We start from the raw sequence: 24,148 nt of genomic DNA, 5'->3' as shown, positions 1-24,148 counted from the left end.
AACCATAAGGTTAATTTTATCATTATCCAATTTAAATACTTAATAAAGTCTAGACATAACATATATTCGTAACGTCATTATATGACTTTTTGTGAGGTTACTTGATAAAACTTCTGTTGTATTATCCTCATCTATTTGCTATTATCATACCAATATGTTACTATCTTTTGATATCCGATACGAAAAGGTCGTTTTGGTCTTGAAGAAACAAATGATCGAGAATCTGAGTCTTGCATAATTATTGATATATAAGATATTGATGTGTGATGAATTGGCAACGGCGTGATTTTTTTTCTTCAAAATATTCCGGAGTTCACGTGTACTATTTTAGTGCAGTTAGACGATAAAAGATATAAAGCACTTAAACATTTGACAATTGACGATTATTTACCGAAAATAAAGTTTTGTTCTTTCTATTAATCTATGACCCCATGTTCACAAATAAAAGAACAGGATAAAATGGTCCTTATTTTATTTTCATTGCTGTATGAAATTAACTTTGATTATATTAGGCTAAAATAATATAATGCATATTGCAATATGTAAAGCAATTTTCATTTTCCCCAAAAACACCTATATCTAGATAAAGTTTAGAAAAAGCAATACAAAAAATAAGACATTACTGGGTCAAAATAATCAAGATAAATTTTATGTACAGTGTATTTTGGGTTACTTTTTATACAAGCGCATATTGTACATGCAATACTTTAAAGAGTATGCAAACTGGTCGAAGCGATAATGTGTTATGTTTTTGTAACATATAAATGTATAATTGTGACAAGAAAGAATAATTATATGTTCATACTCTTGCGTTGTGAGACACAATCACTAATATTAATGCAACTATTACCGTTTATACTGATGCAACTATTACCAATAGTAAAATGAAAAATTAAAGAAGAATAATGCATGTTATATAATGATGTACGCCAATCTGCAACATTGGGCAACCATGACGATGGTATGAAATACATGTATGAAATATGAATTCACACTTTGCCTCAGAAACAAATAAATTTCTCTTCTTCGGCAAGGAAAAATTGAGTTCCTAACGTCTAAATAATGGTTTACAACCATATTATAGGCTTGTCGCCTGAATAAAACAGTGCTGAATGTGAAAGTATTTGTCAAAAAATGTTACAAAATGTAAAAAAAGTAGTATTTTGAATTACATACTAAATTACTATAACTGATAGTACTTATTACCATATACAGCAACAGAAGAATAGGATGGTTCAGGTAATTGGCCAAAAACTGTAACATTTCGTAAATAAGAGCGTCATGATGGCATTGGTTCACTCACCTGATGTACATTGCTAGAAAAAGGTCTAGATTTCAGTAATGAAGTCACATTGGGTTTGTTGTGTTTTACCAAGGTATCATAACATACATTTTTTACAGATGACTGCTACTATTAATGCTTCAAGACAATTCTTCTAGCATTGCAGTTTTTACAAAAGAAGGCATAAATGTATTTCCCTATACGAGTCTATATAAGCTATGCTATCCCCATGGCGGGATAATTTTGATCCATCATCATTTGTATAACTATTGTGAAGGACCACACGGTGATGGCACATGCTACATGCAACATATCTAAACCCTTGCACTTAAAAAGAAGTACAATTTTTATGCATTTTTCTTGAAAGTCTATATAAAATTAGTAACCACGGGGTGGTGCCATTTTTCACCCAAGTGAAATGATTTAAAAAGAGAGAAATAAGAATCCCTAAAGAAAGCCCAACAAGACAAAATTGAAAATGTTGCAGGCTCGGTTTGATTGAGCCTGTTCATGGACGGTAATGGAAAGTGCAAATTACCGTCCACGCCCATTAGCACCGGCTTAAGCAGAATTCAACATTTAATACACTTTTATAGTGGACCACAATGTGATACTTCACGCAAAACATCTAAGCATTTAGCACTGATCTTACTGAAGAGAAGAATTTTAAGACATTCATACTATTCAAATCTATATAAAGTAAGTGACACATTTATTGTCCCCGAGAGGCATACCATATAAAACTTTCGTAGATGTCCATTAGGCAATGCCCATGTAAACTAAGTGACCTCTATTTTGGGGCAATTTTGACCCCCCAGAAGCAAAATTAATAAATTTTTTTAGATATAGGACTACAGGGTAATGCCACGTGCCAAATATCTAAGCCTTGGACATTATAGTTTCTGAGATGCTTTTTTAAAGATTTCATTTTTAAAGTTTATTTTAAGCTCCTGTGACCTACTTTACCACCAGTGTGACCAGACTGACGTCATGTATAGAGCTTTTGTAGACGATCATCTAAGGATTGTTCCTGTGAAGTGTGGTCAATATCCATTTAGTCGTAAAACGTTCTGACCATAACTCTAGTTATAATCGAATAAGTCATTCCTCGACTGGTTCTAATTTTATTCTGATACCTGAGACACAGTCTGATAAAATTGTTGTTTACAAAACATGGCGGCGATCAATTAGAAACCCGATGAAATCCGAGGTATAATGACAGTATTACTTCATTATTTTTCTAATTTTGTTGTATAATCAATGTTTTGTGTAAAAAATAAACAATAAGTTCAGCCGACAAATTTGATTTTTCACCTAACTTCTGAAGAATTTCATGGAACTTGAAGATCATGTTTTTGTCTGTTTTGACGTGAATTTACACGGTTGTCAAGAATTTATTATGTTGAAAGCATGGCCAATCAAAGGTTTATTTCAGATGTCTTTATTTTAGATTTCAAAGCCTGTATCTGTTTAAACATTGGTCCACAAACTTTAAAGTGCTTGAATATAGGAAACTCATTATGATTATCTTGAGAATTTGTATCTTCATCTTGAAACTAATGATAGTTTTGATAATATCCTAAATCAGACGGTGACCAAGATGTCATATTTCTGACTGGCAAACCTTAAAAAGACCACTTGGATATATTGGCTATTTTTTCTTTTCTCCTGTTAAACTGTGAATCGGGCGATCCAGGTTCTGTTCCTAGATGTTGCAGGTCACTTTTGTTGGGATTGATCATTAAATATCCTACCGTGACCCAAATTCGGCGTTCTCCTAAATTCGGCGATGTTTTGTTTTTCATCATTCACGTGAGATTTCAGAGGTGAAGGTCAATCATGTTTATGTCCCACGGTCTATTTTTACAACTCCAGTGATTTTCTGCTCTAAATATGGAGATACGGCTGGTAAACATTAAAAATTGTATATGACATGAAGAAAATTGTGTGTTTTACCTGATGCAATTTCAAGTTTATCTATACTTTCCTCTATTTGATTGATATTGTTGCTTAAAATAATTTGACAGTTGCCGTTTTTTATCTAATATAAAACTAACTATTTTTACTGCCGATCTAGGTCAACATACTACGTCACAATCCCGCCAAAATAAAAAAATTACTGCAACCAATCAGAATCGCCGAATTTAGGTGACGTTTTCAGATTTAGTAAGATTTTACATCAGCCATATTTGTTTATATTTGGCAACCGCTGAACAATTACATTGTTAGAAATCAACTTAAAGTAACTTATAAATATTTGTAGTAAATTATATCAAGTATAATTATAGATTACTGTAGTTTATTGAAAAAGCCATTGACATTTGTTCTTATATCGCCGAATTTAGGTTACACCGGGATACTCTCTAAGGTCAATTTCACTGTACATCTGCCCTTGCATGTATAGAAATTAACAGTTCGATCCTTGTGAATGTCAAGGCAAGAAGAAGTACTGGTATTGGTAAAGCCTGCCCAGGAACAATGTGGTGGCAGGACTGTGCTCCGGTAAATTCATTGTGGCTTACTGCCGTGATCTGGAGTGAAAACTACCAACACCACCACGGTACCACCCCAGAGAGGAGATTAACAACTGGATGAAAGCAATAAATGTTTTGATAAGGGAGTACACTACAACCAATAATGCAAATTATTTGTAAGCTTTAACTGCGGCATTGGCTCCACAAACCTGTCACAGTATAAAGACGGGCATGTTGAAGACCTTCAGCTACAATCAATATATCTTTGCCTGCTAAACATTGCATAAAATTTGCAGTATACTACATGTGTTATTGGAAGTGAACATGCTTTCAAATTGAATGTATCCAGAATGAAATATACAATGTAACTAAAACATTTGACATATTGGTTTGAATAAAATTCATATGCATGCACAATGGTTTTAAAACCTTAAGCAATTGTTTGTAGTGTATGGTTGGTTTTGTACATTACATTTCTACTTTTTCAAGGAGTCAAGACTTGAGAAATAAACAAAACTGGTGTCAAATCAAGGGCTGAATCTAGGACATCTGAAGTTCAAGATATATCTTTTTTGCATATGATCCTTGTCTATGAAAATTAATTTAATATCCCTTTAATATGATTTATTTGGATGAAGAGAAACTTTTTTTTCTTTTGTGGTACAATATTTTAAGTTCTCTCTTTTTCCTGAAACATTTGAAGCTTTGGTTTTGACAAACTAGTTTAAAAAAAATATGTCAAACTGGGGAAGTCAAACCAATTCTCTACAAAATTTTAAAAATCATTTTTAACACTAACATACACTGTTAATTTGTGTACAATACAAATATATAATATATAACATATATGAAATAGAAGTGCTTTTATTGAAGACCATGCTCCAATTGTTGAAGAAATTCGCTGTTATATATTTACTGAATCAGTAAAAGTTAAATCCCATATTCTATCTTTTTTATTTACAAAATTTCTTAGCTTGACCATTACTAAATCATAAAATGATAAAAAATTTCTAAGTAATTGTAAACTTCTTTTATGATTATTTGTACGTACAGATTTGATATTCTATTCAGTTTGATGATATTTGTGACATCACAATCTTTATCTTAAACCAGGCTTCAGTTTTAGGGAAAATTTCAAAACAGGGAAAACCACATGATCAGACAACATATATATTCAGACTAATCTTTGTCTGCACTGGTTGCATGGGTAAAATCAGTTACTGCCCGCATGTGAAGAGTCTTAATGAATCATTAATTGGAAATATCAATTTCTTCTAGACACTAGTAATGTAGGAATAAGACATAGAAATACAATGTATTCACTTCACCTTTGATTATTTTCCTTAACGATAAATGACCTTTTTTTTTATATAAATATTACATTTAATAAAAATATTACATTTAATAATAAATAGTGATCATGATTGTATATTTGTATTGTAAATGTCTTTATTGAAATATAAAAAAAAAGTAATGAATAAATTACATTTATGTCATCTACATGTACTGCATATGCATAATATAAAGTTTGTACTTAGATCGTGAGATCTGTCACAAATCATTATAAATGGTTCATGTACTTTGTTCTGTATAATGTATAGACTGTAAATTTATGGTACATGTATTTTAAGACGAAGGGTTCATAGAACATGTTCATGTTATATCTTGAATCCTGAATGTAGTTCATAATAATTTTACAGAATCTAGGCAGCTTATAGAGTCAATAAATATTTAATTGTCTTTCAATCTCCTAGAAAATCTAATTTTGAAGAAGAAAAAAGAAAATGTTTGCTACATGCATAAAGTTGTTTTTTTTTTCACTGACTAAAACATTATCACAGATTTTTCGCATAATTATGCTTTACTCATCAATACTGGTATTGTAAAAGAATGTCAGTTTTATGCATTTAAAAAAAAAATTCAACTGAGTGAAAGAATCTTAAAAATCCTCATTGGAATTCATCTTCAATTTTCACCACATAACATTCAACATCCTATAATGTGTAACTACCATTCATTAGATCTGTCTATGTTTCTAAAAATAAACGTGTTTCCTTCTTTCTGGTGTTGAGGCATCTCCATAAATAATGCTTTCTTTACTTGTCCAATTTCTTTGCTCATTTGGTTTCCCATAAGTTTTCTTCGCCCCTCCACTACACCCTTCATATTTGAGAGGCTCTCTTGTAACTCAGTGAATCCCTTTCTGAACTCCATTTTAGCACGAGATAATTCAGCGTCGTTGTATTGTAAGGAATCTTGAAGTGTGGCCATTACTTGGTTTTCAATATTCTGTTGGGTAGAAAAGAGACACACTTATGAATAATAACATACTTCAATGTACCAGGATTTTTTTGATTTTTTTTTTACATTGTAAACCAGGAGAAGTTTAATAATCTTTTTAATAGGAAGTGTTTTAGAGGGGGTCATTTCAAACTATTAATGTAGATGTTGAAATAGAAATGATCACTAGCCGCAAGTGTTGGCTTTTTATGATACCATTCTTACTTGGAATTGGTCTTAAGCTATAAGTTTCTGGCTTTGATACTGGCTTTAGTTAATTTGCTTCCCTGATGTTGGTAAGTATGATATGAGAAGGCAGGGAAACAGTGGCAAACCCAAAGTTAAATGTTACAAGTTAAGTGATTGTTTACTAACAGCTAGTTGGATTCAATTAGAACTCTTCATCAATTATTCATAATCAATACTTAACCAAGGGATAAGTGCTCTGATTAAGCTATCTATTTGGTCCAAAATTCAGCATGAATCTATTTCTAAAAGAATTTATAAAGTTCTACAAGACTTGTTGATTACTTTAAATGCTAAAAACAGTCAAGCCCTTTCTTTTGTTTGCACCTTCGATACCGAATAACTTTAATGACCTTCTCCATCTTTCAATCTAGACAAAATTGTTCATCACAGTTGTCACTTTTAGAGAAATTTTCAAAGTATTACTATCTGTATAGTGAATTAAACAGTCCATGATCAGATGGCATGAACATGGCAGCTGATCTTGGTCTGCACTGGTAACTTGGGTGGAATTTTTTGCCACCAGCAGGCTGAGGTTAAAGGAAACATAATTTGAGTATAGATTATAGAATGTACACAAACTTACATGTTGTATATCCTTATATCTATTTTTGTCGTGTGACATCTGCTCCTCTAGTTTGTTCAGACGTGACAATATCGACATCATATACTGCTCTACTTGACGGTCTACCTGACTCTGTAATATATTTTATATAGTCTGTAATATTTCTTATATAGTCAAAAATAGAAATTTTGAATGTAGAAGTTTGGCCGACTCGGTAAATTTTAAAATGTTGCAGGCTTGGTTTGATTGATCCTGTTCTTGGACAGCAATGGTAAAACTCCCCCTAGCACTAGCTTAAGTAGAATACATTCATAACAAGAATCACTGTTGTGCTGAATGATCTTCAAGGATCAGAAATATAACAATGGAAAACAAGAAAATTTTGTAATTCATAACATAACTGCATAAAAAATTATTTCACTGCAAAAATTCAATTTTTAAAGAAATTCCATAATTGTACATGTACATGTATGCTTGCTAGTCATGGTATTGGTTCATTTTTGTTTCCAACAACAAAATGTTGTTTCAGAGATTACACCCTCCTAGTAAAATCTTTAAAATGATTTTGAAGCAAAGAAGACATTTCGATTTGAAAAGGTCTTAAAGAGCCATAATAAATTTACTACATTAATTTTGTGACTTTTGATAAAGGGTTTGATATAAGTAACAGTCCTACCATAAGATCACCCCATCCAGCAGTGGCCTTGTCAATCATGGCTTTAAACTTGGCTTCCATACGTTCTAGGTAGTGATCAATGTTTGACTTGTTTCCATCCAGGGCATCTCTAAACTCGGCCATGTTCTCTCTCTGTTTGTCTTCTAGCATGTTAATTCTATGAAGAGCGTCGCTACGGAGATGGGTTAACTCAGAACGTTGAGATGTGGTCTGTCGTTCTAATTCTCCAGTCATTGAAATCACCTAAAAATAAACAAATTCCAGAAATGAGGTATATGAAACCTTATTAAGTTGTCTAACCCTCAGCCATTGAAATCAACAGATGCATACTGTATTGAAGTGTGTTTTTTTTCAACAAAGGTATTTAAAGCGTTTTTCTCGGATTGTGTTGATAGTTTAACCAGCCCTCAGTTTTCAATTTGTAAATTTAAAAAATAATCTGCAATAAAGGATCAGCAATTAGATTTTAAGTGCAATGATCAAGTCATAAATTCAAACAGTTCTTTATCATTTTCAATACTCAATAATTTAAGCCATAAACCATAAGCCATAAGCCATAAACATTGTACAAGTACTGTACCAATGTCTCTTATCATAGCATTAACTATGGTGATAATATCAATGTATCAATGGTCAATTATGTGAAAACCTGTAATTTATGGTTTTCTAATGTAGCCAGGTTCTGGTTTCATAATATAAAATATGTTGATGTGATCCTTAAACAGACTTGAATCTGAGATCTTGGTTTGACATATAGACGCAGGTGATCATAACCTCTAGACAACTGCTTTCCTCTAATATCATTAGTGTCTGTAAGGAATGTTATCTAGATATTTCCCTTTGAATTTCATCAAATAATATTCGTCTTTTATTGATACTTGGATAAAAATGTTAAGTTCGCTAGCTTGATTTGTTTGGGTTTTTTTTGCAGGTATATGTTGAAGTATGTGAAATTAATTTTACATTTTCCTCCATCAAGCTATCAACCATCTACTCCAGGTGTAATGACATTGTTTTGGTTGATGTAGAGATAGGGACTCACTGATCTCCGTGTATTGCTGATATGTTTGTTACATCTCAAGTTTATGCTTTTTGCAGTAAAGTGTTTCTTGCCTATATTTGGGAAAGCAGTTCTTTTGTTTTTTTTTGCAAAGTACTCCATTTACAAAAAAAATATATAAATCAAATGAGCATGACTCAGGCATGACAAAACCAACATAGTGCGTTTGCGACCAGCATGGATCCAGACCAGCCTGCGCATCCGCGCAGTCTGATCAGGATCCATGCTGTTTGCTATCAGTTTCTCTACTTGTAATAGGGTTCATAAGCGAACAGGATGGATCCTGATCAGACTGCGCGGATGCTCTGAGGCTGGTCTGGATCCATGCTGGTCGCAAACGCATTACGTTGGTTTTGTCGTGACGCGGCTCAAATATAGTTTTGATGTTTTAAATACCATGAATGGTAGGAAGAGCATTGGTAATGTTCATTTAAATGTCTGATTTAATCTCTGCAGACTCTTGACCACAGACACTTAATGTGTGGAGGTTTATTAAATTTTTTTATTTTTTCTTATTTTTGTAAATCTCAACACTGAGTAATCAATGGATATTGGGTGATAAATATACCTTCATTTTTTAGAATCATCTCTCAATATCTAAATTATATACAATATTTCTTTTCAAGTTTAACAAACCAGCATTTAGTCATCCATATAGTGCTAGGATTTGAAATTAATAAAATGAAAAGTGAAAAATTTTAGTCTAAATTATAAGTGTGTTAATTGTCAAGGTTCACACTCAAGTGGTTCTGTTCCTTATTTATGTCTCCTTGAAGCTCAGCCAATTTCTATGAAACTTTACAAATTTTCATAAAACTGTACATATTTTCATAACACTTAACGCAATAAAGTAAAACTTTATTCATGACTGTTTTCACATGTACTCTATATACTGGTATCTTGTTACTGGTATATGTCAATAAAATATATCAAATATTGACATAAAATGATTTAGTGATTTTATTGTAACATATATGATTGTTTGATTTAGTGATTTTATTGTAACATACATGTATATGATTGTGTGCTACCTTGTAAAACCCCTGGAATCACTGTAGTTATAATGTAAGTTTAACTATAATTTATTGAATATTTGAGAAAAAGCATGTAAGTTTAAAAAGGTTTATTAATAATTTTCTTTAAGAGCTTATCATTATTGGTCTGTATTTGAGACCATCTCATGTACATGTTGTACTGAAATTTGACATTTTGATGTTTCATTGAAATTGGTAGATAGTGTAATTTACATACACTTTAAGAAGATGAATAACTTACTTCTGCGTACTGTTCACTGAATACTGGTAACTGAATACTGGTAACTTACTTCTGCCTCAAGCCAATGAATACTGGTAACTGAATACTGGTAACTTACTTCTGCCTCAAGCCAATGAATACTGGTAACTGAATACTGGTAACTTACTTCTGCCTCAAGCCAATGAATACTGGTAACTTACTTCTGCCTCAAGCCAATGAATACTGGTAACTGAATACTTGGTAACTTACTTCTGCCTCCAAGCAATGAATACTGGTAACTTACCTTTCTGCCCTCAAGCCAATGAATACTGGTAACTGAATACTGGTAACTTACTTCTGCCTCAAGCCAATGAATACTGGTAACTGAATACTGGTAACTTACTTCTGCCTCAAGCCAATGAATACTGGTAACTGAATACTGGTAACTTACTTCTGCCTCAAGCCAATGAATACTGGTAACTGAATACTGGTAACTTACTTCTGCCTCAAGCCAATGAATACTGGTAACTGAATACTGGTAACTTATTTCTGCCTCAAGACTAAGTACAACTTATATTTGCCTCAGCTCAATAAATTTCTTATTTCTGCCCTAAGTTGATAAAGAACTTACTTCTCGCTCAAGATGATAAATAATTTACTATGATGAAACTTCTGGATCAAAATGGCAAAAATTAACTACTACTTCTGCCTCAAGATGATAAAAGTTAAACAAAACTTTATCTTTAAACTTACTTCTGCCTCAAGACGATGAATATCTCCAGAAAGTTTTTCACGGCTATTTTGCAGCGCCATCTCTAGGCGACGTATCTCGTCCATGAGATAGATAATATCTTTGGTGTGTTTACCGATGGCGTTGTCACACCTGACGATACGACCTCGTAAATCTTGTAACATGGTCACATGATGCACTTCCAGTTTGTTCACTGCCTGGTTTGTTCCCATAACAGCAATGTCTCGACCATGTAGCTCTGCCAGTATACCCTTTAAAAAAGGAAAATGTTACCATTTTATTTTTAGTGTCAAATTCATTGTGTCATAGATAAGTAATGAAGGGGTTTGCTGGTTCATTCCTAAGGGGGAGGCAAAATTATAACTGATCTCATATACAGGGTATTGAGTACCTATTTGTCTCTCAATGCTGATTCAGAAATATCAGTAGTCTGTAGTCTTTCATTAGCAGAGACATTGGTAATTAGCAGAGAAATTGGTAATTAGCAGAGAAATTGGCAATTAACAGAGAAATTGGCAATTAACAGAGAAATTGGAGATCATTGGAAAGTTATTCAGGGATGTCAGTTCAGTAGGTGGAATGACTACTGAGATATGACTTAATGATTTGTTAAAATGGTTGTCAAAAACAGAAAATCAAAACAAACCAATTTGCAAAATCACAATGTAATGCAAATTTGGGAAATACTGGGAAACATTCTATGAAATAGTTTTTTATACATTTATATCTCTCATGGCTTAAATCGAATTAATGTCATGATTTTTTTTTAAACGCTTTGATACTGACTTTCATTTGCCACCAGTACAGAGTAAAAGCGGACCAGTACATGCAAATCTGACTCTACAATTTCAGCTGCTTGATTTTACTTTAATATTTGATTAAGTTATCAAGGAAGGGATGAAAAACAACACTTCAGGAACACCAGAGTGGGTTTAATATTTAAAGTTAAATAACAGCTCCAATTTCAAATACCAAGGCCTAGTCTGTCACATTAAATAAGAGTTTTATTACTCACTTCTTAAAAAATGTTACAAAAATCTGTTAGAACTTGGATAATTTACATGATTATAAATTAAAAAATAGGAAGAAAGGAAATGTCTTATAAAATGAATTTAATGAACATTTACAATAAATTATGAGGTCATTTAACAAAGTAATGTTTTGCTTGTCAAAAGAAATGGACTAATAAATTCTAAATTTCAGATCAATATATTTACAAATACTGGTATGTCTTAAAATATGATTTTTACATTTATAATTAAAAAGTCATTAGTTGTTTTTATGAACTGTTTACTATATAGAGTTGAATTGAAAAGTACACTGTTGAATAAAGGATAGTATTTTGATTCTGACCTTTTTTAAAATTGTTCATTCAACCATTTTTAATTCACAACATATTGATTTTCAGATCATGTCTGTTTTGTAAGACAGTTATTTAAATTCATGTGTGTTTGAAATCAGTTTAAAGATGCATTTAATAGTGAGTGCAGACTTTTCGAATGTTTGCATGATCACTCCCTTATTTACATCTGCATATGTAATGGCAAATTATATGCTTTGCAAACTGTTTTCCTCAAAATATTTACCATGTTACATGACTGTGGTAACCGTAATCTTGATATTAATCAAGCGCTTTTAGTGTATAAATTATTTTGAGCATGTCTGAAAATGTATATTATTTCTTATCCTTTAATACAGATATTTTAAAAATATTAAGATTAAGAAATTTCTGCAACGTAAGGCTGCATGAACTAGAATGCTATAGTAACATCATAAAAATAAGGTCTCCAAAAAAAAAAAACAAGTCTGATAAATGACAATACCTCTATATCCGTGTTCAGCCTTTGTATGATAGCCACCATGTATTTCACATGTTGTTGTAAAAGGTCCCTGGTGTGATCATCCCATTCTGCTGCCTGAAAACAGAAATAACATTATATTTTGTTGTTCCACTTACTTGATATTTTCATACCTTCCAGTAGTAATAGACTGAAGTATTAACTGTGTTCTAGGCAGAACAATAACGTTTAAATGCCAAAGGCTCAGGTTTGAAAGCCAGAGAATACTAAGATTTGAAGGCCTAAGACTCTGGTTTGAATGCCAAATACTACTTAAAGGTTTGAACGTCTAAGGCTGAGGTAAAAATTGAAGGCAAACCAAGGTTTGAAGGCTAAGTACTACTAAGGTTTGAAGGTCTAAGACTGAGGTTTGGAGGCTCAAGATACTATGGTTTTAAGGCCAAAGACTTCTAAAATTTGAAAGTTGAAAAATTATGTTTGAAAGTCAAAGACTATGAAGGTTTTTCTTGATTTACAGGCTGGTGGCATAGAAAAGTTATTGTTATCACAAGCATTCAAATCATATTAATATATCAGTTTGTCCCTTACATAAACCTATAATACTGACCTGTTGATGACTTAGATTGGCCATCATGTTATCCTTGTTACTGAGGATCTGTTTTAGAAGTGCCTGGTTAAGGGCGTCATTCTGGCTTTTAAGATGATCAGCGATCTCATTCTGGCGTGCTGATACCTGCATCTGATGACTCAACAGCTGGTCCTTGAAAAAATAACTTATTTACAATTAGATTGTATTGCAATGTTTTCATTTTGAATCATTTCAATTTTCTAGTTCAAAGTTTTATGGAAAGGCCTTCTTCAAATATTCATAAAAATATCCATTGCTGCAATTTTCTTGAATCCTTAGACTCATAGACTGCTGGCACCAAATGATTCTACCCATGTGACCACTGAGCAGTGCTGACCAAGGACAGTCGGCACACAAAGCTGTTAAATAATTACACATAATTTAGAAATAACAAATGCATTTATTTATATGTTGTAAAGTTAGCTAGTACTTTAATATACATGTAATCTACAAAACTGCATACCACTTTATGACAAAATAGCATTTAAATTTAAAACTGAAATGTTGTAACAATGGGGTGTTGGTAGTTTTCACTCTGAATCACAGCAGTATTATAAAGCCACATTAAATTTACCATAGCACAGTTCAGCCACCACATCATTCCTGGGTAGGCTGTCAAGCATTTTACAAGTACTAGTTGCTCTCACTTTCTCAAGGAACTGAAACTTCTGTACATGCAGAGCAGAGGTACAGTGTAAATGACCATAGAAAGGTTTTCATGATCGTGACCTGCACCATCTGGGAATCGAACCCAGATCGCCTTATTCACAGTCCAACGTTCTTTCCATTGAGCTAACCGGATAGTGCCTGAAATGATGAGGAATATGTCCTTAGCTTAAAGACAACAATACCTGTCTAGAAACAAGGTCATCAAGTCTTCTATTGTTTCCATTTCCATTCTGTGCTGGTGACCTTTGAACTATTCGTTTTGTCACAACAGCTTCCTGTGGTGGGGTATCTGGGATATTCTGATTAAAGGGGTCGTCCACCTGTATGGCAGTAAAATCTTGTTTTAAGCGGCTTTTCCATAGGGTTGTTTTGTGGTAGAATGTACTAGCACTGTTCTGTTCTGGGAGCAAAAAATTTAAAATTTAACTTTAAATAGAATATGGTATAATTGGTATAAATAAAGATTAAACATTTAAATTTTTCATACTGTTTCAGACAAACGGTATTTGTTTGAAAAATTGACTTATATTGTTTTTACCTTCCTTTATATGACATATAAGCATGAAACATTTGAAGAAGTTATATTTTAGCCTAAGCATTGGATATTGTTTGAACACCAATTCTCTATTTTTATTATCTGAACCTTTATACATGTAATTTTAACAATACACTCATGTAGCAAAGTTTTTGTGGGAGGGGTAACTTTGACATGTACATTTAAAATAAGTAGTATTTAAATTATGAACCTTAAATAAGACAATTTAAGTATGTTTTTCTTTCTTTTCTTTTAGCTCTAGATATCTTGAAATCCTTAAAGTAAAAAAAAACAACAACAAAAAACGCTAAAAAACCAATGCATTACATAAATTCATCCAAACATAGTGGTTCAGGTTGGAACTATTTTATTTTTTTTATCAAAATACTTTACATTTACATAATATTATGTTAGACTATTTAAAAACAAATTAACAAGTGTTATAATTGAAAGAAAACATTACAACAATTTTCCCAGGCTTTTTAAAAGTATTTGAATGACTCTTAGAGAAAGAATTCCTCTACTTTTCTAATTTTGTCTGTCATAAAACCGTATTTGTTAGTTTATAAAACCACAGATGATTCTTTAAAATGTTTACAAATAATAAGAAAATTAATGAATCCAGAATTTGACAGCACAACAACCGAATCATTGAAAAGTTCAACACAATAACTCTTTACCCACCCAGTCGGTTAGAGCGTGAGACTCAACATTGTGGGTACTATTACTGGGCTGGCCAACTGAATTACTAATTAGTGTTTTGGAAAAGACTTAAAATCGTGGTCTTCCATTTGAGTGCTTAAACACTTGGCACACTAAAAATCCATGAGAAGCTTCTGGAATTAGGGCATCTTTCTGTATCTGTATCTTGCACTCTAAAATGACTAATACTCTTTTGGAGGACTTGCCCATATCAGCAACCAGTGGTGAGTATGAATAAACTTAAATACATACACAAATCAGCACCCATAACTAGTCTACAACTACCACCACCACCATCATCATCATCAGCACAGTCTCACTATGCCTTCTATATATAAAGAAAGGCCAAAGCCAGGCTATCCAAAAAATGTGCACATCAGCAACTTCTGATAAGGCTTTATAGATTTAGCTGCCAAGTACTTCTTATACTGAATTCCCTTTTACTATTAATGGACTGTCTCAAATTTACAGAAGAGCAAGTCCAATGTACAAATTTAAGAATGTAAGGGGATGTCACAGCCTGGCAATGATATCTTTATTTTATTTTTATTTATCCTTATTTCTTTATTGACTTTAACTTTCATTCTTTATGCAGTATAACTATTGAATGCAATAACCCCTATGAAAAATCAGACAAAAGATTAAACAATTCTTTTTCTACCTATTTCTTTAGATAATTTCTATTAACTATTATGCATCTGGATGCAATATTATATAAAGGTTGTTTTATTTAGTATTATTATGTTATACATTCATTCAAATACAAACAATATTACTGTAAATATTAATTTGAAGAAAATTTATATAAAGTAATTTATTTATTTTCATATTTCTGTTTATTTATCATGTCCTTTGCTAAATGTGTTTTTGTTTGTTTTATCATTTATTATTTATATTGATTATTATGAAAATAAGTTGATTTATTTCAATCTGCATTTCTATATAATATGAAAGATTTCACACATATTTTAATACTATGTAGTTATAAATTATTTGTTTCAATGCGGACAACCACAGGTTAATTGTAATTAAAACCATGGGATAAGCATTCTTGCAAAGTTTTCAGTTTTAAAAAAAAATCTTTTTTAAAAATTACTTCATACTTAAATAGTTTTTAATGATTATTGAATATCTCCATTAGATTTTAATTTCCCTCGCTAAATATTGACATATTAATGGGTATCAGAAAATTCTAGAATTCCCAAATATTCATATTTTGTGTTAGTCTAATAATTGTTCAGAATTCTTCAAATGAGTAATTTCTGTGAATGTGTTACCTTTGTAGTATCTTTTATCCCTTTTCACTGAAATAAGATGTATATTTTGAGATCTGGGAATCACAAGTTATTCCATGAATATTTTCTTCTTCATCAATCTAAGTTTCATTTTAAATTTTATTATCCTGCAACAATTTTAATGTTATTAAATAAATTTTGATAAATTTTTATTCACAAAAATCTTTCATATGGGATTCCTTTTCTTTTCATAAATTCTTTCACAAAATTAAGAAACAATTTTCAACTTCAAATTTCATTCTCTTTTGGATTAATCTCTTAACTTCTTTTTTCTATAATGTCTAAACTTTATCATAATCTCTAACGAAAATTTTCATCACACACTTTCATGATGAAGAAAGTTTGTTTATATATGTTTTCGCCAAACGGTTTTAACCCATTGATGGGAAATGAAAAGCCGGTGTTTATATGTTTGCATGATATAGGTTTCATATTATTCTACGGTATTCAGCCCATACAAAAGTACTGAATGGTCCAATTATATCAAATAAATACAGTGAAATTGATAGTTCATTCGAAGACTCATTTCAAAGAATCAATTTTTTCCGTGTTCTTTAAATTATTCAATATGATTACTCTGATCTTATGTAGTATCTGATGTATATGATGTATTTTCTACTCCTTTATATTTGTAGTGGAATTTCATTCGTTTTATTTGATTTAGTGGTGATGTAGATTGACTTTATTCAATTACACTGCATGCCTTTTCCAAAACCAAATGATTTATTTACTCTATTTATAAAGATCTTATCTTTTAAATAACATTAATAGATACTTATCTAATATGAGTGAACATGATATAGATAAATGCCATCTTTGAATTCCATGTTTCAAAAAGAGTGTCCTTTCCAAGTTGTTGATTAGATTATTGGCGTCAATTATCATGATAACGCTGTATTCTCTTTCAAAGAAATACTTAATAATTAATTCAAAATGAAATTCTTTTACCTGAATGTTGGGTTTATTTGGCCAACTGGCCGTGCCTCAGCTATTCATGTGGCATGGGTCGTTCCCAAGTTGCTGGGTGACTCTCTTTGTATAACTTAAATGATAATAAAATTTTCTCTCAAAACATACAATATTTTGTAATCCAATAATTCATACAAGTACAGCCAAAATTAATGTTTAGAAATTAGAGTACTACATGTATATAGGAGTATAGGTGTAGAGTAAGGTTACCATGAGATTTCCCTTAAATGAAAGTAAATTGATACCTGTTTTTTTTAAATCTATAGATCTGATATACTTCGAAGAAACTTAAAATTAAATGTAGGTTTTCCTCATCTAATATTACATTAAAACAAACTTTTATAGTTACAACTTCGTAAATTTATTAATTACATGCGCAACACTTTGATCTCTCTTTTGTGAATGGCAGTGCACTATGAGGCTATTGTACCCAACAGATCAGATAGGCAAAAACCCATATGATATTTACCAGTTCTGGTGATTATCTGTTGAGAAATTCAGAGTTAATTTTGGCCTTTTTTACCTTTTTAACCATTGAATGCTTGTGGTGCTTGTGACAGTTTGACCAGACTCTATTATTATCATTGCTTGTTTTGTGATTTTAAAGGCCCATTATGTCTCAGAAATCAGTAAAATTTTAATTCTTTAGGAAGGACAAGCATGTGTTTAATAATGTTTTAATTATGGATTTAGAAGTAGTTACATGTTATTAAACAACGGAAGATAGTAACAATGAATGTGCAATAATGTGTGATAAAAAGGTTGCAAAATGTAAACTAAGTAGAATTTTTTAACTTCCATACAAAATGCTGAATCACTATAATTATTCCAATTACTAAAGAGCAAAAAAAGCAAAAGATAATTCATTTATATGGCCAATCAGGGTAAATTTTTGGAAGCTGTAACAAGATACCAAAGATAAAAAGTTTTTAGAGAAATAAAGTTGATAGCATTTTGAAAGCTTAATGGGCCTTTAACTTTTTTATACTCAAATCGCTCACAGAAACAATAAAAAGTTCCAGCTTTCAAAACAAGACATGCCCATTATACAAATTTAGCTTGGTAAAGAGTAACATAATAATGTTTGTATATGTTTTAATTTTTTTAGACAGCCAATGATTTGTACTGATCAATGGTGAAATATTTAAATCCTACAATCAACAAATTGCATATAGAAACTGAAGCAGAATTTATGCAGGCTGTATTTATTTCTTTATGTATAAAAAATTTATGTTTTACGTCATTTTGTGACACAGTCAGTCTCCCAGTTATACGTTAAATGAGGCAATGAGGTGTGCGAAATGCTGTTAAAATACCTCATCTATTATACAATAATAGAAAACCCATTGTTGATATTGATGTAATTCTCATGTGTCCGGTGGTTTGTTATGACTCTAATGTATTGTTGTTTTATAAACATTGAATTATTCATGTTTCAAATTCCTGTATTGATTGTATATTAACATCATATTATTCGTGCAATTATTGGTCAAATTGTTTAAACATTTTTGAAAATCCTTGCCTAGCGTCAGGTGATGATACTAATATTGGATAATGGATTGATATGAAACTCGATTAGTAACATAATTAATGTATAACTGAATATAGCACGTAACTGATTTTGTTCTCTTTATTTTATTTTTTTTAATGCTGAAGATTTTTAAGGAAATTTGACTTAGTATGTACACTTTAAAACTGTTTTAGATTGATTTTATCAGGAGACATTTTTTAAAAGAACTTGACCTTAGCATTGATTTTTTTTGTTTTTGTTATTTTCAGGTAAAGATACATAAAGTAAGTCTGTGGACCAACTAAATACTGGAATTGTTATTGTACAATCATTTTGAAATAGGAAAGAACAAACATTTTTTTAGAGATATTTGACTGACAAAGTATGGCAGGAAGAAACCGGTCACAGTTACGTGCCCCTTATGACACCGGAGATGAGAATCTTGACAAACTCCCTCCTACAAGTCGGAGAAACGGAATACCTCCTGGATACACAGGCAGAAATCGTTATGACTCGCCGAGGTTACGATCACCAAGAAACAGCGAACACCAATCACGCGGACCCTCAAGAAATCCCTCAAGACTCGATATTCTAGAGGAAAGAATTGCTCAGCAGGAGAAAAACTCTCAGGCTTTAATTGAGCGAGCTTTCAAAACTAAAGAAGATGTGATAGAAAGTTTGAACTTTACACATGGAACATGGCAGGAAGAAAAACATGCACGCAACATGCTTCAGGAACATATACGCACCATAACGGCAGTCGTGAACCGGCTGAACAACGATATTGCTGTGAGTATATTTTAATATTTTGACAAGGGAACCAGTTTTACAATGGGATTAAGAATATAATATACTTACAACAAATTGTATTTGTCCCTGACTGCTTATAGCTGGAATTCTTAAATAATGAATTTTTTTTTTTTTTTTTTTTAAAGTTAGTAAGATAGCTGCGAGGTCAATGGTTACCATACTCATAGTTACAAATGTTACTTAATGCCTTTGGTAACATGACAACATTTTCTTCTATTTCTGTTCTCCACAGGGTATAGACGAAACAATCAGAACACGAGACTCTGCAGCGATCGGTACAAATACGGCAGTCAAGAATCTTGAGGTTCATCATGTCGCCACATTGACTGACCTTAGAGGGCGTATCGTACGCTGCGACACTTCTCTAGCTAAACTATCACAGGAGATACGACAATGTTTCGAGTCAGTAAAACAAGTTAATCAGACACAGCAGGACCAACAGAACAGAGTACTGGATAGAATACACGAGTTAGAATCTAAGGTATGAAAAATTAGAATCATTATAACTGATTTTCAAATGGTTGCAGTGAAAAAGTACAAGCTATGCTGCCACTATAGAGCCAGGCTTGCCTGCTCATCTCTGCAGTCTGATCTGGCTCAATGTTGTTGTTTTTTGCTTTTTTTTATGCCCAATTTAACACATATTTTGGTCATACTTAGGCAGTCTATGAACCTAACTGCCTTTCCTGGATTACTAACCAGTAATTACCATTTTCTCTCCAAGCAACAGGTGGCTTATCCCAAATGATTTCTGAGTCAGTGGTGAGAGTCATTTAAATGACCATGATATACTTAATGTCCAGGGATCATTTGTCGGAGAACAATATTGCCTGCCTGAAGATTGAACCAGCGACCATGAAAGTCTTCAATAAAATTCTGCTCAGTTTCGTTTATATAACATGTATTTCTATGATATATATTTTTAGTTGTTGCACATCTGGTATGTGAGATCATTCTAATGAACCGAAGATGAAGTTACAGCATCTAGAGAGTGATTCTAACCAGCAGATTGCCCAGCTAGACTCTCGTACTCGTCAAGTCATTGACGATCTGAAAAACAACATACACACATACCAGAATCACGCAGATGTTGAACGGGAAAAACTTGAACAGAAACTCTCACTGGCACTCGATGCACAAGCCCAGGCCAGAGATCAGTTGATGGTTAGTGTATAACATAAATAAACATTAAGGTTCTTGTTCATATACTCTGCACAAATATTTAAGTGAAATTATTTTTTATGTGAAATTATTACCTTAAAATGTTGACATTTTTGTAATTCAATAATTTGAGTGCAAATACTGCAACAATCTGCTTCATCTATATAGACTAGGGCCTGTGTGCCTTACATGGTGCAGGACTGTTTTGAACATTGTTGCAGCGAATGATTAGCATTTTGAAATTAAAAACCACACATTAACAATGCAAAGGACAACAGAACAAGTTTATTCTACCATTTTAAAGCATGAAAAAAGTTAGAATTAAGCTGCATTAATAACGTTGAAATGAGGGCTATGATAACATCTGAACCTGTGGAGTTGTGTTCAAGTTTCATATTGGTTAATATTTGTGACTAAAAATCAGTTATTGAAGGGCACCTTTGATCTCCACCAGTAAAGCTGGTAAATTTCCATATGACCTAAACATTGCTGAAGTGACTTGAAACAAAACCAAATATATGAACAGAGTCTATCAAACAACATTATAAACAATGTTTCCATGGTTACAGGAGAAATTGAACCAGAAGGTAGATGAGATGCAGTATTTGATGGATCAGCGGATGAGGAAGATGGAGGATATGATAACAGCCGAGTCAGAGAGACTTAAGAGATGCAAATAAACTTTAAACCATCACCCATCTGTAGTTTATTAGGTTAGTGTACTGAAAAGCTATAAGGTAGTGTGAGAATCACTCTGAATCCGTTCCTGGAACCAGGACGGCGATACTCGCATAGCTGAATGTAAATTGCCTTGCTCAAAGGACCCCTACAGGTATTGAACCCACAGTGTTCAGCAATCCTAGATTACTAGTCCGACTTGATAACCACTTGGCCATGCCGTCACTCACCATCTTAAATGGAATTATCCTTTCAATCTAGACAAAACTATTCATCATTTCAAGTGAAAGTTCAAATTTATCTACTGAATAGCAAAGCAATGGAGATCATGATCAGATGGCTCAGATCTTGGTCTGAGGCTGATCACATGGGCATATTCAGTTGCCAACAGCAGGCTCACGGTTAACTATAGTTGTAATGATAGTCAAAGTATCAATCTAATCTTGAATGCAGGAGGCACTATAGTTCCTAGTAAAATCAGATAATACTTTTGTCAATAGAAAATATGGACTATCAGTTTTAATGATTATTTTTGTTACTGAAAAAAACAACTAATTTTCAGGTCTAATCATAACTGATAAAATTTGTAATGCTTTACCTATGCAGAAAAACTTGAGATCCATGTAGTCAAGTTTTTCAATACATGCATGTATCGATATCACAACTATTTTGAATGACCATGATTTCTGGACATTGGCTGTTTCATACAGACATGCATGAACATTTGTGTTTCCTCTGAAAAAGCTGAGTATCATCTGCCAGCTTAGTACCATTTCACAATTTCAACAATCAAAATATCAATTTAGAAAAGCTGAATAGTCATTGAATAGTCTTAAAACGTCAGAAAGACTTAACCAACATTTATGATTTATATGATGTCTGATTTTTTTTATTCTTCATTCTATGAAACTTGTATGACAATTTCTAAATTTGTTTCAACAGCACCTGGAGAACAAGGTTATTACACGACTGGACGGCTCTCTTCGACAGCAACATGACGAGATCGCCAAGGTGAAACGCGACACGAGGGACGGCTTCTCAACTGTTCATGAGAGTATCAGTAATATGAAGACTGTGATGGAAGGAAAACGTAAACTTCTCGAAGATCAGTTACGCAAAGAAATTAGCCAGATCAGAAAAATGGTGGTCCTTGTGTGATGATAAGGAAAAATGTGGCAGGGAAGGACACATAGGACAGATGGGAAATGTGTTGAAATATAACAGCTTACCATGTGTTCCCTAATAAACTCCCACTAAAATATGTAGACAAGCAAATAATGATTTATAAACTATAAAAGCAAGAACAAATGAATTTTGTGATCATATGCCTACTTTTTTGACTTAAAGTTTTTTTAAAGACATATTTTTTTACAACTATAAAGTACTGAAAATAGTCAAAGGGGCTGTCTTTTAAACAGTTCCAGTTTAATTTTATTGCCTTGGTGATTTTTTTTCCTTTGTTCGGTTCAGAAATTTGATTATTCAATTCACAAAACTTGTATGCTTATGTCTCTTTTTTATTGAGGGGAGGTTTATAAGGGAACATATGGTAAACCATGTATATCTCGATTCTAATGCAGTTTAAATGGCAGTTTAAGCACAAATTGTAATGATGTAATTGAAGATGAGTATCATCTTTTAGTAATATCACACTACTGAACTTTATTTTCATTTTGTTTCTTTACAAACAGATTATTTGCCAAAAATATAGCACATGGCAAATTTTTTATTTTATTCATTTATTTACATTTATGTACATGTATTTATTAAGATAGAGCTTTTTATTTAAGATTGAATATATTTAGAGCTGGCCAGAAGCCGGAATTTTATTTTACTTTCGAAAGTGATTTGTATATGAAGCTATTATATAAAGATTTTTTGTTTGCAAATCATGACAAATTACTTGTTTTGATTATCATTGTCTTATGAAAATATTGATACCTCATTGTAAAATGGTTATTCACCATATGGAGGTGAGAATACATTTGTTTTACTTTTAAACCTTGGAACTGAAAACAGTTGATTTTTATGTTAGAGTAGATATTGTTTTTGTCTAGTAAATGTTGACTTAAGTTTCAAACAGAAAATAGCTAATATTTATATTAATCAAGAGGAATAATTTTGCCTATAGTAGAAAAAGAAAGTAATAAACATATGAAAGGTATAGGAACTAGATGCATCACCGTAATTAGACATTTTTCATTCCATTTTTTTTTTTTTTTTCAAGAAACATAATTTTTTTACAAAACAAGTAGTGAATATAAAAGGTAGGGAGCACTTTGACAGAGGGAGAGAAAGAGAGCACTTTGTTTTATGAGAAGTATGCATGAAAATGTCAAACTAGCTACACAAAATGTTGACACTAAATGTCCATATCAAAGAGAGACAACCTTTGTACTACTAATGTTGACATTAAAGGGAGAGAAGTATGTTTGTTTCACTTTTCAAGGTTTATTTTAAATATCATTATTCATCGAGTTAAATATATAGTAGTTAAATACAGCAAAATAATCAAAATCACATGTACAGCATAGGACTTATTGTCAAATTCTTGTCTTGTTAAAGTTTATTATATATTTTATATTAAGATTTTTTATGACATACACAGAGTTGTTTTATTCTAAGATAAACATATTATTTAATTATGAGGGAATTATTTATTTACATGTAAATAAAATATTGAAATATTAGGCCAAAGCTCAGCCCTTTTACCAAAGTCATTTAAAGAAATACTTGCCTGGTATTTTTCTTTTCTTTTACAGCATTTTTTTTCTTTACAATTATGTGATTTTATTGTTTGGCATCAGCGATGGTATCTTTGTATT

General features: G+C 32.0%; 2 protein-coding genes across 2 annotated transcripts; one reads left to right on the top strand and one right to left on the bottom strand.

Moving 5' to 3' along the window:
* Nucleotides 1–2,385: 2,385 nt before the first annotated feature.
* On the top strand, nucleotides 2,386–23,520 carry LOC132716810 (protein FAM81A-like). Its single transcript, XM_060700145.1, has 8 exons — nucleotides 2,386–2,492; nucleotides 18,944–19,463; nucleotides 19,717–19,965; nucleotides 20,149–20,185; nucleotides 20,434–20,648; nucleotides 21,215–21,317; nucleotides 21,886–21,946; nucleotides 22,244–23,520. The coding sequence occupies exons 2-8, from the start codon at nucleotides 19,059–19,061 to the stop codon at nucleotides 22,479–22,481; spliced, it is 1,308 nt and encodes a 435-aa protein (XP_060556128.1). The 5' UTR covers nucleotides 2,386–2,492; nucleotides 18,944–19,058; the 3' UTR covers nucleotides 22,482–23,520.
* Nucleotides 4,810–15,110, bottom strand: LOC132716809 (protein FAM81A-like). Its single transcript, XM_060700144.1, has 8 exons — nucleotides 15,107–15,110; nucleotides 13,846–14,063; nucleotides 12,974–13,126; nucleotides 12,391–12,483; nucleotides 10,570–10,818; nucleotides 7,524–7,766; nucleotides 6,869–6,979; nucleotides 4,810–6,045 (listed from the first exon to the last, which is right to left on the bottom strand). Exons 1-8 carry the CDS (start codon nucleotides 15,108–15,110, stop codon nucleotides 5,764–5,766), a joined length of 1,353 nt encoding a protein of 450 aa, XP_060556127.1. The 3' UTR covers nucleotides 4,810–5,763.
* Nucleotides 23,521–24,148: the final 628 nt, after the last annotated feature.

This window comes from Ruditapes philippinarum, unplaced genomic scaffold (genome assembly GCF_026571515.1).
Source record: "Ruditapes philippinarum isolate M1 unplaced genomic scaffold, ASM2657151v2 ctg6203_1_1_1_1, whole genome shotgun sequence".
Lineage (NCBI taxonomy): Eukaryota > Metazoa > Mollusca > Bivalvia > Venerida > Veneridae > Ruditapes > Ruditapes philippinarum.
This window is presented reverse-complemented; position numbering and strand designations above follow the sequence as displayed.